This window comes from Bufo gargarizans, chromosome 6 (genome assembly GCF_014858855.1).
Source record: "Bufo gargarizans isolate SCDJY-AF-19 chromosome 6, ASM1485885v1, whole genome shotgun sequence".
NCBI lineage: Eukaryota > Metazoa > Chordata > Amphibia > Anura > Bufonidae > Bufo > Bufo gargarizans.
This window is the reverse complement of record NC_058085.1, coordinates 321,513,966-321,527,267: the sequence shown is the minus strand read 5'-3', so window position 1 is coordinate 321,527,267 and position 13,302 is coordinate 321,513,966. Positions and strand designations below refer to the sequence as shown.

General features: G+C 45.0%; 1 protein-coding gene across 2 annotated transcripts in view; it reads left to right on the top strand.

Annotated features, from left to right (window-relative positions):
* The window catches only part of HCK (HCK proto-oncogene, Src family tyrosine kinase), a 45,863-nt gene extending 33,207 nt beyond the window's left edge, over window positions 1–12,656 (top strand). For both annotated transcript variants that reach the window (XM_044296910.1, XM_044296909.1), the window contains 8 exons: window positions 3,788–3,886; window positions 5,335–5,438; window positions 6,207–6,356; window positions 9,097–9,249; window positions 10,082–10,341; window positions 10,425–10,578; window positions 11,151–11,282; window positions 11,437–12,656. In XM_044296910.1, coding sequence (XP_044152845.1) covers window positions 3,788–3,886; window positions 5,335–5,438; window positions 6,207–6,356; window positions 9,097–9,249; window positions 10,082–10,341; window positions 10,425–10,578; window positions 11,151–11,282; window positions 11,437–11,639 — 1,255 coding nt within the window. In that variant the 3' untranslated portion in view covers window positions 11,640–12,656. The remainder of the gene's footprint in view (window positions 1–3,787; window positions 3,887–5,334; window positions 5,439–6,206; window positions 6,357–9,096; window positions 9,250–10,081; window positions 10,342–10,424; window positions 10,579–11,150; window positions 11,283–11,436) is intronic.
* Window positions 12,657–13,302: the final 646 nt, after the last annotated feature.

Here is a 13,302-nt window from a genome sequence, read left to right as displayed (position 1 = left end):
TTATGGATTTATGAAGTTAGTGACCATTTAAATCTTTTATTGTTTCAGTTTTTATATGTTAAATGGAAAGGATTTTTTTAACTACATACCAACCAGGCGTTTTTCCACTCCGTCTTCCCTGAGAATTTTTAATTTATCTGCTTACAGAACTGTATCATGGCTTGTTTTTTGTAGGATAAGTTGCATTTTTTTTATGGCCCCATTTAATATAGCATATGATGTAGTGGGAAGCTGGAAAAAAAATCCAAATGGGGTAGAATTGGAAAAATAAATGCAATTCCGCCATGGGTTTTACTTCTATGGTGTTCCTTAAAAAGATCTGTATCGGTACGATTAGAGCTATAACACATTTATATAGTTTTTCTTGTGTGTTACTACTCAAAAAAAAGAAAAACTTTTGAAAAAATATATTTGCATCGTCGTATTCTGACCCCCATAACTTTTTTATATTTGGGTCTTTGGAGCTGTGTGAGGGCTCATTTTTTTCACTGCCATTTTGGAGTGTGTATGACTTTTTAATCACTTTTTATTTAATTTGTTTGGAAGGTGACGCAACATAAAAATAGTGCCATTTTGGTTTTTTTTCCCCATTACAGCATTCACTGTACAGGATAAATACCTTTATATTTTATGTTTCAATGGGGTATTTAGTGAAAGATTTATGCAACAAAAATCATGTCAATACATAGTAGAATATGTTGTAAACATGAACATAAGTTGAGGATACAACATTATTGGGTGGCATTCCTATTATAGCATATACATTAGTTAAACAAAGGTATGCAGCATCAGCGATTTACAAAGCCAATATGAAGTACAGTTTCAATTGCTAAGAATTCGAAGAAAACATCCAGCTAGGTTGATATCAATCACAAAGTAATGCAATAACGGAGATCTGTGGAGTGGGAGGAGGACAGCCATAGTTCCCAGAACTTTTCAAAAGTAATAAAAGTATCCATACGAATAGCCGTTAGCCGTTCATATAAAAGGATTCTATTAATCCTTTCTAAAACTGCTTGATAACTAAGTGAAGGAAATCGCCATTTGAAAGCTATATGGATTCCAGCCGCCAGGAGTATGAATTGTGATAGTTTAAATTTGGCATATTGAAGCCAGGAGGGTTTATCTCCTAGGAGAGATGTAGGGTAAACACAACCCAATACTGATGTTAATAGGTTGCTTAAGGCTACTTTCACACTTGCGTTTGGGGTTCCGCTTGTGAGATCCGTTTGAAGGCTCTCACAAGCGGACCTGAACGGATCCGTTCATCCCCAGTGCATTCTGAATAGATAAGGATCCGTTCAGAATGCATCAGTTTGGCTCCGTTCCGCCTCCATTCCGCTCGCGGAGCCAAATTGATCCGTCCTGAGTTACAATGCAAGTCAATGGGGACGGATCCATTTGACATTGACACAATATGGTGCAATTGCAAACGGATCCGTCCCACATTGACTTTCAATGTAAAGTCAGGAGTCCCTATTAATATACCATCGGATCTGAGTTTTCTCCAATCCGATGGTATATTTTAACTTGAAGCGTCCCCATCACTATGGGAACGCCTCTGTTAGAATATACCATCGGATTTAAGTTAGATCGTGAAAACTCAGATCCGACAGTATATTCTAACACAGAGGCGTTCCCATAGTGATGGGGACACTTCAAGTTAGAATATACTAAGAACTGTGTACATGACTGCCCCCTGCTGCCTGGCAGCACCCGATCTCTTACAGGGGGCTGTGATCTGCACAATTAACCCCTCAGGTGCCGCACCTGAGGGGTTAACTGTGCGGATCTCAGCCCCCTGATCGGGTGCTGCCAGGCAGCAGGGGCCAGACCCCCCTCCTTTCCCAGTATTAAAAGCATTGGTGGCCAGTGCGCCCCCCCTCCCAGTATTAAAAACATTGGTGGCAGCACCCGATCAGGGGGCTGAGATCCGTACAATTAACCTGTCAGGTGCGGCACCTGAGGGGTTAATTGTGCAGGATCACAGCCCCCTGTAAGAGATCGGGTGGTGCCAGGCAGCAGGGGGCAGTTATGTACACAGTTCTTAGTATACTCTAACTTGAAGCGTCCCCATCACCATGGGAACGCCTCTTTGTTAGAATATACTGTCGGATCTGAGTTTTCACTCATGATTGTGAAAACTCAGATCTGAAAAAGCTGTTATGCAGACGGATCTGCACCGAATGGATACCATCGTTTTCATTTATAGGTGCGGATCTGTCTGTGCAGATACCAGACGGTTCCGCACCTAGCGCAAGTGTGAAAGTAGCCTAATATCTGGTTCCAAAACCTCCTATCGGGCACGTCCACCAAATGTGGACCATTGTACCATCCTCCTCACAGCCCCGAAAGCATCTGGGAGATACTTCAGGATAAATACGGTGCAATCTTGTTGGTAACAGATAGGTCCTGTGTAGGATTTTTATAGACGTCTCTGCTAATGTGGTTTGCCATGACCCCTTGGTAAGGGTCTGGGAACGTTTGCACCATCTGGATACAGAGTAGTCCATATGTATATCCTCCTTCCACGCCCTCATATAGGGTAACTTGACCCCCTCTGGTGGTGCGTTAAGCACTCCATAAATCTGGGACAATAAGCCTTGCTTGTATAATGAGTAGGTAACTAATCGCTCAAAGGGAGTGAAATCAATGGTTTGATTATTTGCCCGCAGCGAGTATAGGAAAGAGAAAATCTGATTAGTAGTAAACTGCTCCCGTTCAGGGGGGAAATATTTATATTTAAATTCGGATAGAGAAAGCAATTTACCTCTAGTCAGGAACCTATGGAGAGTGCATAGTTTATTAGAGATCCACCATGCAAAAGCATGTGTCTGAAGGCCCGGGAGAAATACAGGATTACCTATCAAGTATGTTAATGGTGAGAGTTTAGATTGTAATGAGATCTTAAATCTTACAGATCTCCATAAGAGAAGGGAAAAGTGTGATAAAATACATTTATATTATAATAGTTTGGGCATTTTGGGATGTGGCAATGCAAAGGATTTTTTTTATTTTTATTGTTTATTCATTTTTATTATTGAGAAAGGGGGTGATTTTTTACTTTTTTTCACTTACATTAAGTCACCTAGGGGACTTGAACATGTGATTGTCTGATCGCTTCTCCCATAGACTACAGTGAATTACTATTGCAGTCTATGGGATATTCATTATGTTCCTATGGAACCCTGCCAAAGTTCTCCACAGGAACATAGTTGTGGTAAACTCTTCCTAAAGCTTCCTAAGGCTACCACATGAATGAACAGCTCCCTCGATCTTAGAGCAGGGAAGCTGTTGAAGTAAAGCTGCTCAGATGCTATCAGATGGCATCTGAGAGGTTAAGTGTCTGTGATTGGCAGGTGTCTGCTACAATGGATCACTTGTACAATACATTGCAATGCTCCTGTACTGAAGTGTATTTTGCTTTTGTTGTCACCCTATTACACTCTAATAGGGGGCCTTCACTGTATAAAAGGGAGGGGATCGGGGGACAGTAAGAGTCTGTTCCCTCTGTGTAATCACTCAGATATTGTAGTTTTGGCTGCTGCAGGCACGTGTACTCGGAGTATATGACGCCGTCTTAGATCCTGAGTACGCTCCATACACTCCCTGCATGCTTTTGAGGTACATGTACACATGATAAGGGGTTAAACTGAAGCTGAACAGTGCCCCCTGGTGCTTGTAATATAAGAAACCGGAGAACAAGGGTATATATGTTTGCTTGCCCTTGTCAAACATAAAGGAATTGTAATATTCCAGCTTGGTCATAACCTTCATTTTGCTGTAGGTCCGAGGAATGGTGGAGAGCCCACTTGATTCGTACAGGGGAGGAAGGTTTTATCCCCAGCAATTATGTAGGACGGGTCAACTCCCTGGAATCTGAAGAGTAAGTATCTTGCCTTATAACACGTCTGTATTTACCCTCTTTACGCTTCCCATTTCACTGAACAGGTATACCTTATCAGTCTTAGGCCTCATTCATTCCGTGTCTTTGATGACATCTGTGACAAGGTAGTCAGTCGGTGGTTCATCAGTGAAGATATCCATGAAGAATCTGTGTTTGGTCCACGCGTCTATCCTTTGGTCTCCATGTGTCATCTATATTTCACAGGCACTGCTCAGTTGAAAATCAATTTCAACAGCATGATCCATGATGGCATCTCTGTTGTGTTTGTGGTTTTCATAGACCCATAGACTATAACGTGTGTGAGGGATCTGTAATCATGGACCAAAATAGGGCATGCTTTCATGGTGTCGGGTCCGTGGAAAACCACTGATTTGTGAATACACACATTAAAGTCAATCGTTTAGTGTGTTGTCCCGTGTCCATGATTCACTGACATGTGAAAGAGGCCTTATTCACCACCAATTAAATGCTGACCAAACCTACTGTTGGTCAATGATTAGTCAAGAAGATACTGGCTCAGATTTACTAATGTGTCTGCACCTAAAATCTGTCTAAAAAATGGCTCAAGTTGCGGAAATTAGGTGCAACTAGGGTATCTACCCTTTTCTATGTCTTGCTCGGAATGTGCCCAAATTGTGTCACAGTTCTGGTGTAAAATTCTGTCTCAAAGTAAGCCAACCAATAGTTGGTATAGAGTTAGACAATGTCTAATCCTGCACCAAATTTTTTCTCCACCCTGAGCCCCTGTGATAAATCTGTTGCTGGTCCAGGTTTACAACATTTATAGAATTAGTAAATCAGAACCACTGTCAGTATCGGTAAAAAGTGCCTTAACAAAGTCGCACACAACCAGGGTGCTTGGCAGGAGCCCTCCTACATCCTATAATGGTAATCATGGGGATAAACATGTAATTGGTACATAGCATATATACGGTAGTAGCGCTACAATTGACCATAACTTAACTCTGGAGCTCTGTTTTTCTCCAAATCCCCTGCATAGCCATAGAATTACATAACAAAATTGAGCTTACAAATCTTGAATACTGAATTCAATGAGAGCTGAATAGATTTATTCACCAATCCCTTTCGAGAGATGGCTGTCGGCCTTTCATCACGTAACTATGTTTTTACGGGAATTTGGCCCGGGCTCTGGCCCCCATAAAGGTATGTTATTAAATTCATCAGAGCAGAATTTTATCTGTGACCCTTGAAGGCATATTTTATTGGGATTTATAAAACAATCAGATATGTCTCTGTGGCCTTTGGAAAGGCAGATTGTTAGAAGGTTACGGCAGTAGGATAATATGAAAATAAAGTTTCGGTGGCCTTGACAGTACAGAACTCTAATAAACCGCCCTAAATTTTAGCAAGTCTTCAAACTTACATTTGGAAAATAGTGAATTCCACTAATCGTCTTATTTCTGCAGATGGTATTTCAAGGGCGTTGGCAGGAAAGAGGCTGAGCGGCAGCTGCTGTCCCCCGAGAACCAGGCCGGAGCGTTCATGATTCGGGACAGTGAGACCATGAAAGGTGAGTGTGTGTGCAGACCTCATATACAAGGGGGGTTCTTTATGTATACTCACAAAACTAAGGTTAGAGCTACTCAAAAAATGTGTCCTGTGACAACAAAATCACGTTGCGTTGTGACAGCACATGTAATACTGGGGTTGTGTTGTGAACTGCAACCTCCCGCAGCAGCAAGACAACTGTTGCGAAAAAGTTAAATCCAATAATGTAGGATTTTTGGTCACAGGTCACACACTACTTCTTCATAGACTGCAATGCTGTCGCACAACCAAAGTTTCCATTTAACCCTAAAGTCAACACTACTTGTTTTCATTATTATGAGCATCATGATGTCTAATACTCCAGTCACAGCTAAAGCTGCATTTACTGTCCCTTCAACTCAAAGGCAGCAGGCTTCAACATCTCATTGCTGCCATCTGCTGGCCTAGTGTGTTTATACAACTTGCTCTGCTCTGGTGCATTTTGTGAGATACTAAAGAAGGTGCATTTCTATTTCCCTTGCAAATACTAAGACAAATTTTGCATATGGAATCTAACTGTGATCCCCAGAATGTGATAGTTATCTTGATTGCTCACAGCGTGTTGGGTTTCATGATATCAGAAGCCTAAATACAAAATGCAATTTAATGCAGAGCATGTGAATTGCAGAAATTAGCAATTTCATGGATTTGCATCTTTATCAAAACACTAGAGGGCATTGCAGTTTTATTTAGAATTGCTTTGGAGTTATTTTCCAGATGTCTAAGCATCTCCTCTGATATGTTTTTCTAGGCTGTTACTCACTTTCGGTTAGAGACTACAACGCTCAGTCTGGGAACATGGTGAAACATTACAAGATCCGTACTCTGGATAATGGAGGATTCTATGTCTCTCCCCGGAAAACCTTCAACTCTCTGCAGGACCTGGTCAGCTACTATAAAAGTGAGCCAAGCAAGGTTTTGTTAGAGTGCCCAAGTCAGTTCTTTCCAACATTGAATATAAACAATAATTGATTACATTTAAAGGCTGAAACCCTGTCCTAGGCATGCACTGCTCACAGAGCTGCAAGGCTTGTTACAAGAAAAAATTGGTCAACTGTAACAAGGCTTGTACCTGTGTGAGCAGCGCCTGACAAGCCCTGTACCTGTGTGAGCAGTGCCTGACAAGGCCTGTACCTGTGTGAGCAGTCCCTGACAATCCCTGTACCTGTGTGATCAGTGCCTGACAAGCCTCGTTGTTGTGTTAGCAGCGCCTGACAAGCCCTGTACCTGTATGAGCAGCGCCTGACAAGGCCTGTACCTGTGTGAGCAGTGCCTGACAATCCCTGTACCTCTGTGATCAGTGCCTGACAAGCCTCGTTGTTGTGTTAGCAGCGCCTGACAAGCCCTGTACTTGTGTGAGCAATGCCTGACAAGCCCTGTACCTGTATGAGCAGCGCCTGACAAGGCCTGTACCTGTGTGAGCGACGCCTGACAAGGCCTGTACCTGTGTGAGCGACGCCTGAAAAGCCCTGTACCTGTGTGAGCAGTGCCTGACAAGCCCTGTACCTGTGTGATCAGTGCCCCACAAGGCCTGTACCTGTGTGAGCAGTGCCTGACAATCCCTGTACCTGTGTGAGCAGCGCCTGACAAGGCCTGTACCTGTGTGAGCAGCGCCTGACAATCCCTGTACCTGTGTGAGCAGCGCCTGACAAGGCCTGTACCTGTGTGAGCAGCGCCTGACAAGGCCTGTACCTGTGTGAGCAGCGCCTGACAAGGCCTGTACCTGTGTGAGCAGTGCCTGACAAGGCCTGTACCTGTGTGAGCAGTGCCTGACAAGGCCTGTACCTGTGTGAGCAGTGCCTGACAAGTCCTGTACCTGTGTGAGCAGTGCCTGACAAGGCCTGTACCTGTGTGAGCAGTGCCTGACAAGTCCTGTACCTGTGTGAGCAGCGCCTGACAAGTCCTGTACCTGTGTGAGCAGTGCCTGACAAGGCCTGTACCTGTGTGAGCAGCGCCTGACAAGTCCTGTACCTGTGTGAGCAGCGCCTGACAAGTCCTGTACCTGTGTGAGCAGTGCCTGACAAGGCCTGTACCTGTGTGAGCAGCGCCTGACAAGGCCTGTACCTGTGTGAGCAGTGCCTGACAAGGCCTGTACCTGTGTGAGCAGTGCCTGACAAGGCCTGTACCTGTGTGAGCAGCGCCTGACAAGTCCTGTACCTGTGTGAGCAGCGCCTGACAAGGCCTGTACCTGTGTGAGCAGTGCCTGACAAGGCCTGTACCTGTGTGAGCAGCGCCTGACAAGTCCTGTACCTGTGTGAGCAGCGCCTGACAAGTCCTGTACCTGTGTGAGCAGCGCCTGACAATCCCTGTACCTGTGTGAGCAGTGCCTGACAAGGCCTGTACCTGTGTGAGCAGCGCCTGACAAGTCCTGTACCTGTGTGAGCAGCGCCTGACAAGGCCTGTACCTGTGTGAGCAGCGCCTGACAAGGCCTGTACCTGTGTGAGCAGTGCCTGACAAGGCCTGTACCTGTGTGAGCAGTGCCTGACAATCCCTGTACCTGTGTGATCAGTGCCCGACAAGCCTCGTTGTTGTGTTAGCAGTGCCTGACAAGCCCTGTACCTGTGTGATCGGTGCCCCACAAGGCCTGTACCTGTGTGAGCAGCGCCTGACAAGGCCTGTACCTGTGTGAGCAGCGCCTGACAAGGCCTGTACCTGTGTGAGCAGCGCCTGACAAGGCCTGTACCTGTGTGAGCAGCGCCTGACAAGTCCTGTACCTGTGTGAGCGATGCCTGACCAGGCCTGTACCTGTGTGAGCAGCGCCTGACAAGGCCTGTACCTGTGTGAGCAGCGCCTGACAATCCCTGTACCTGTGTAGCAGCGCCTGACAATCCCTGTACCTGTGTGAGCAGCGCCTGACAAGGCCTGTACCTGTGTGAGCAGCGCCTGACAAGGCCTGTACCTGTGTGAGCAGCGCCTGACAATCCCTGTACCTGTGTAGCAGCGCCTGACAATCCCTGTACCTGTGTGAGCAGCGCCTGACAAGGCCTGTACCTGTGTGAGCAGCGCCTGACAAGGCCTGTACCTGTGTGAGCAGCGCCTGATCAGGACAGGTTTTTAGACTCCAAATGTAAACAAGTGTGCTGCCATTAACTAACAGCGAGCAGCAATTTATAAAAGGGAACCGGTCAGCTGCACAATGTAGTGACAGACCCACTGATTTTAGCGGTCTGTCACTACTGTGATGACAAACAGTACTTTTAGAGTACTAACCCGCTGAAGCCTGCAGAGCACGCTAGCACTGCGAGGGAGCTGAGTCCAATGCTGCTCACTGTCCCTGTCCTCTCCCACCTACGGATATGGACAATGGGAAAGAAAACTGTCACTGATCGTCCAGAGATGAGAGGGGGGGGGGACAGCATCGGACTCATCTCCCTTGCAGCGCTGGTGCGATCTTTGGCAGGTCAGTACTCTAAAAGTACCTCTGAAATCAGTGCGTCTGTCACTGTACTGTGCTGCCCTCACTGAGCAGTTGACAGGTTCCTTTTAAAATGGTGGGGAACTGAAACACAAAATCTATTGCAAAGTAATAATTAATTCAATGAGTTGTACGTATTAGAGATTTGTATTATTTTAGATATATAAAGTTATTAGCTAGGTGACAGAAGGTTCCAACTTTGTGTCTGATTATTTCTGCTCTCAGGTAATATGGACGGGTTGTGCCAGTATCTCACCACTGCTTGTAAGACGGCTCGTCCACAGAAACCGTGGGAGAAGGACGCCTGGGAAGTCTCTAGGGAATCACTGAAATTGGAGAAGAAGCTTGGAGCTGGACAGTTTGGAGATGTTTGGCTGGGTAAGTGCTCTGCAGACAGTACCACACATTATAGGCTTAGATACACCGGTGTAGCAGACAGTATCATACATGATAGTATTAGATGCAGTGGTTGATCAGACAGTATCACACCTGATGGGCTTAGATACACAGTTCTGAGGACAGTGTTCACACAATAAGGTACAATACAGTGGCTCAGTACATCATTATGAGGCACGATAGGCTAAGATACACTAGCTCGGAAGATGGATAGACTTAGATACACCAGCTTAAGGGACAGTATCACACATGATAGGCTTAGATATAGACATTCAGTAGGCAGCATCACACATAATAGGCATAACAAGATTAGATACAGCAGGCAGTATCACACATGATAGGCATAACAAGATTAGATACAGCAGGCAGTATCACACATGATGGGATTAAAATATGGTAGCTCAGCTAATAGCATCCCACGTGAAAAGCTTAGATACATGGCTCAGCAGATATTATTCTACTTATATGGTGGTGATATATTTTGCAGACATTATCATTACTAGCTGTCCCCAGTGGAGCTCACAATCTAGATTGCTGCCATTATGAGACAATATGACACATTTTGGGTTCAGATACACCAGCTCTGCAGACCATATCAAACATAAGATTAAATACAGTGGCTCAGCAGACAGTAATAGGCATGAAAGGCTTAGATACAGAAGCTCGGCAGACAGTATTCCACATGATATGCTTACATACACAATTCAGCAGACCGTATCACACATGAAGGCTTACCCCAGATAGCAGGTCCTGGAGATTGCTTCTATAATATTGTCGGCTATACACTCATCTTTGTGCCATGTTTCATCCGCAGCAACATACAATGGGCATACCCAGGTTGCCGTGAAAACCATGAAGCCGGGCAGTATGTCCCCTGAGGCTTTTCTTGAAGAAGCCAACTTGATGAAGACTTTGCAGCATGACCGCCTTGTTCGCCTTCATGCTGTAGTGACTCAAGAAGAGCCCATATATATAATTACTGAGTACATGGAGAAAGGCAGCCTTCTAGACTTCCTCAAGAGCCAGGAAGGGAATTACCTGTCGCTGCCGCAGCTTATCGACTTTTCTGCTCAGGTGAGGCTCATAGCCCCAGTCCGTGTGGTCTTCTCTCAGACCGTGTCTCTCTGTAGGTTATATTCTCATTTTTGCACACGCAGATTGCCGAAGGAATGTGGTTCATTGAACAGAAGAATTACATCCACCGGGATCTGAGAGCCGCCAACTGCCTGGTGTCTACAGCTATGGCGTGCAAAATCGCAGACTTTGGTTTAGCGCGGGTGATCGAGGACAGCGAGTATACAGCACGAGAGGGTAAATATCGGCGCAGTAATGGGGCATGCAGAGCTATCATCGATGGCAGTACCTGCTAAGCTGGCCATTGTGCTTGAAGTCAGAGAAGGGTACATGATCTGCCATGGGATTATATATATTATATCAGATAATGTACCGCAAATTCAAATGGGGGTACTGTGAGTCCCCAATAATAGCTACCAGTGTAGCAGATCACTCTGCACTACTAACATTAGTTTTTTTCTTTTGTGTGGTATCACTGTGGAGCACCTTGTGGTCACACCATGGTCCTAGCTGCAGTGCATATCCAACACAGTTGCATTACTTTGAAGACACAACTTGGCATACAGTAGTTGGCAGTGTAAGAAGGGCACCGTGGCTGGTATTTTAAGGGGGATAATGGTTTCGGGGACAGTAGATGGTAATGTAATAAGAGCATAGTGGTACTGTTTGAGGGTACCATCGCTGGCATTGTAAGGTGGACACTGTTTTGGTGAGGGTGAGCACTGTAAAGGGGCAATGTGGCTGGCATCATCAGGCAGCACCTAAGCAAATAAAACTATAATTGTTACCTCTCCCCCCCCCCCCCCCAGGAGCCAAGTTTCCCATTAAATGGACAGCTCCCGAGGCAGCAAACTATGGCTCATTCACCATCAAATCTGACGTCTGGTCATTTGGCATTCTAATGACTGAAATTGTCACATACGGAAGGACCCCGTATCCAGGTGAGAGCATCAGGTTTTGCAGGCATGCTTAGTGGAAGTGGGCATTTTGTGGACTGTAAAATTCATAAGAAGTCACTAGAGACAACAAGTGTGTGCTACACACTGTAGGGCTCACAGGAGATGTGCCAATGTGCATGACTTGTTTTTCTTCCAGGAATGTCCAATCTGGAGGTAATTACTGCTCTGGAGCGGGGGTATCGCATGCCGTGCCCAACCAACTGCCCTCAGGAGCTCTATAACATCATGCTACAATGCTGGCAACAAAGTCCAGAGCAGCGACCAACTTTTGAATACCTGCAAGGTGTCCTGGAGGATTTCTTCACTGCCACGGAAAGCCAGTACCAGCAGCAGCCATAAGGATTGTCAGGACATGCGCTAATGCCACTGGCGATCTAGATCTGGCACACAACCTCATCATTGCAAGTCAGCAGTTGATCAATGTACTGTTGTTGCCCACCTATTTCAGGTTACCGCCTCCTAACACTTCTACATTGCCCTGTGTACAGATCAATCATGTCTGCAACTTATGTTAATAGTTATAGAAAGTAGCAAATTTAATATTTTCCTATTTCTTTAACAGTTAAGGCACAAGCTGTGATTTTTTATTTTATTTTATTTTATTGCGTAGGTGTACTATCCAGCTCAGCCTGTAGTTGGTGCTGTAACAGGCGCAGAACTAACCAGCACTGTATATACTGTCCTGCTGTGATTATATTGTGTATACTGCAGACTAAGCCAGCACTGTATACACTGCAGATTGAACCAGCGCTGTGTAGACTGGAGAGTGAACCAGTACCAAGTATATGAAAGACTGAGTAAGCACTGTGAAAACTGGAAACTCTGAGCAAGCGCTGTGTACGCTGGATATTGAGCAGCTCCGTACACTAAAGACTCTGTATCAGCAGAGTGTACACAGAGGATTCTGAGTGAGCACTGAGGACATTGAAGACTTTGAACCAGCAACGTGTGCATATGGGACTGAGTGAGAACTGTGTACAATGGAGACTCTGAACTATCCGGGTGTACACAGGAGACTGTGAGCGAACAGTGAAGACGCTGTGCAAGAATTGAGAACCCAGAACACTTTGATACACCACTGAATACATGGGATATTTTCACCAGTACTGATTACACTGGAGACCTGCACAGTGTATACAGGAGACTGTCACTCAGCACTGAGTATACTAGTGTTATTGATCCAGCTTTGTGCAAACACCCCTTTCTATCCCAGCTCTGTGTATATTGGAGAGTTTTGGCCAGCACTATATTCATCGCAGCACTTCATCACTTTCACATTGTATTCATCTAATTGAGTCTTTTTTTAATCAGTTTATCATATCTTCCCTACTGTAGGGAATAAAATATATAAATGTACAACCGTTTAACCATGTGTATTCTTTCATCATCTCCTATGCAGTAAATGCCAGTCTGTGTGTATCCCCAACTATACATAAGCCAAAATCCATCACCCCATTAATACACTGCACTCAAACGGCCATATAATAATATTAAACAGTGGCCACATAATACCTCTAAACTACACAGTACCTCTACATAGTGACTACCTAATACTTTTATACAGTGGCCACATAATACATCTGTACAGTTACTACATAATACCTCTATACAGTGACTACATAATGTTATGGACTATTGATACAAAATGGATACTTGCTTGTTGAGAACTATAATGTAGTTAAAATTGCGGCCAGGCCCCCAGCCAATGCCTATAACAAGAATCTTGCTTTCTGCTTTATTATGTGCGTAAAGACAGTTTCTGTTCATTTCAAGCAAGCAGCTTCCCCCATCTGGAAGGGGGAGGGGGGAACAGTGCTGTGTCCCTTGGTGTAGTCCATCCGTGCCTGTCTGAGGGAGGGGTGCCGTGTCAGCTTGGGATGTCCTCGAGGGCATGAAAGTAAGAACCCCATGTGTTTTAAAGTCTTAATCTACTGTGTTGTGTTTATAAGTTGTGAAGATTCTGCTGACAAGTATCACTAACTGAGACACAGAGTTCTCCTAT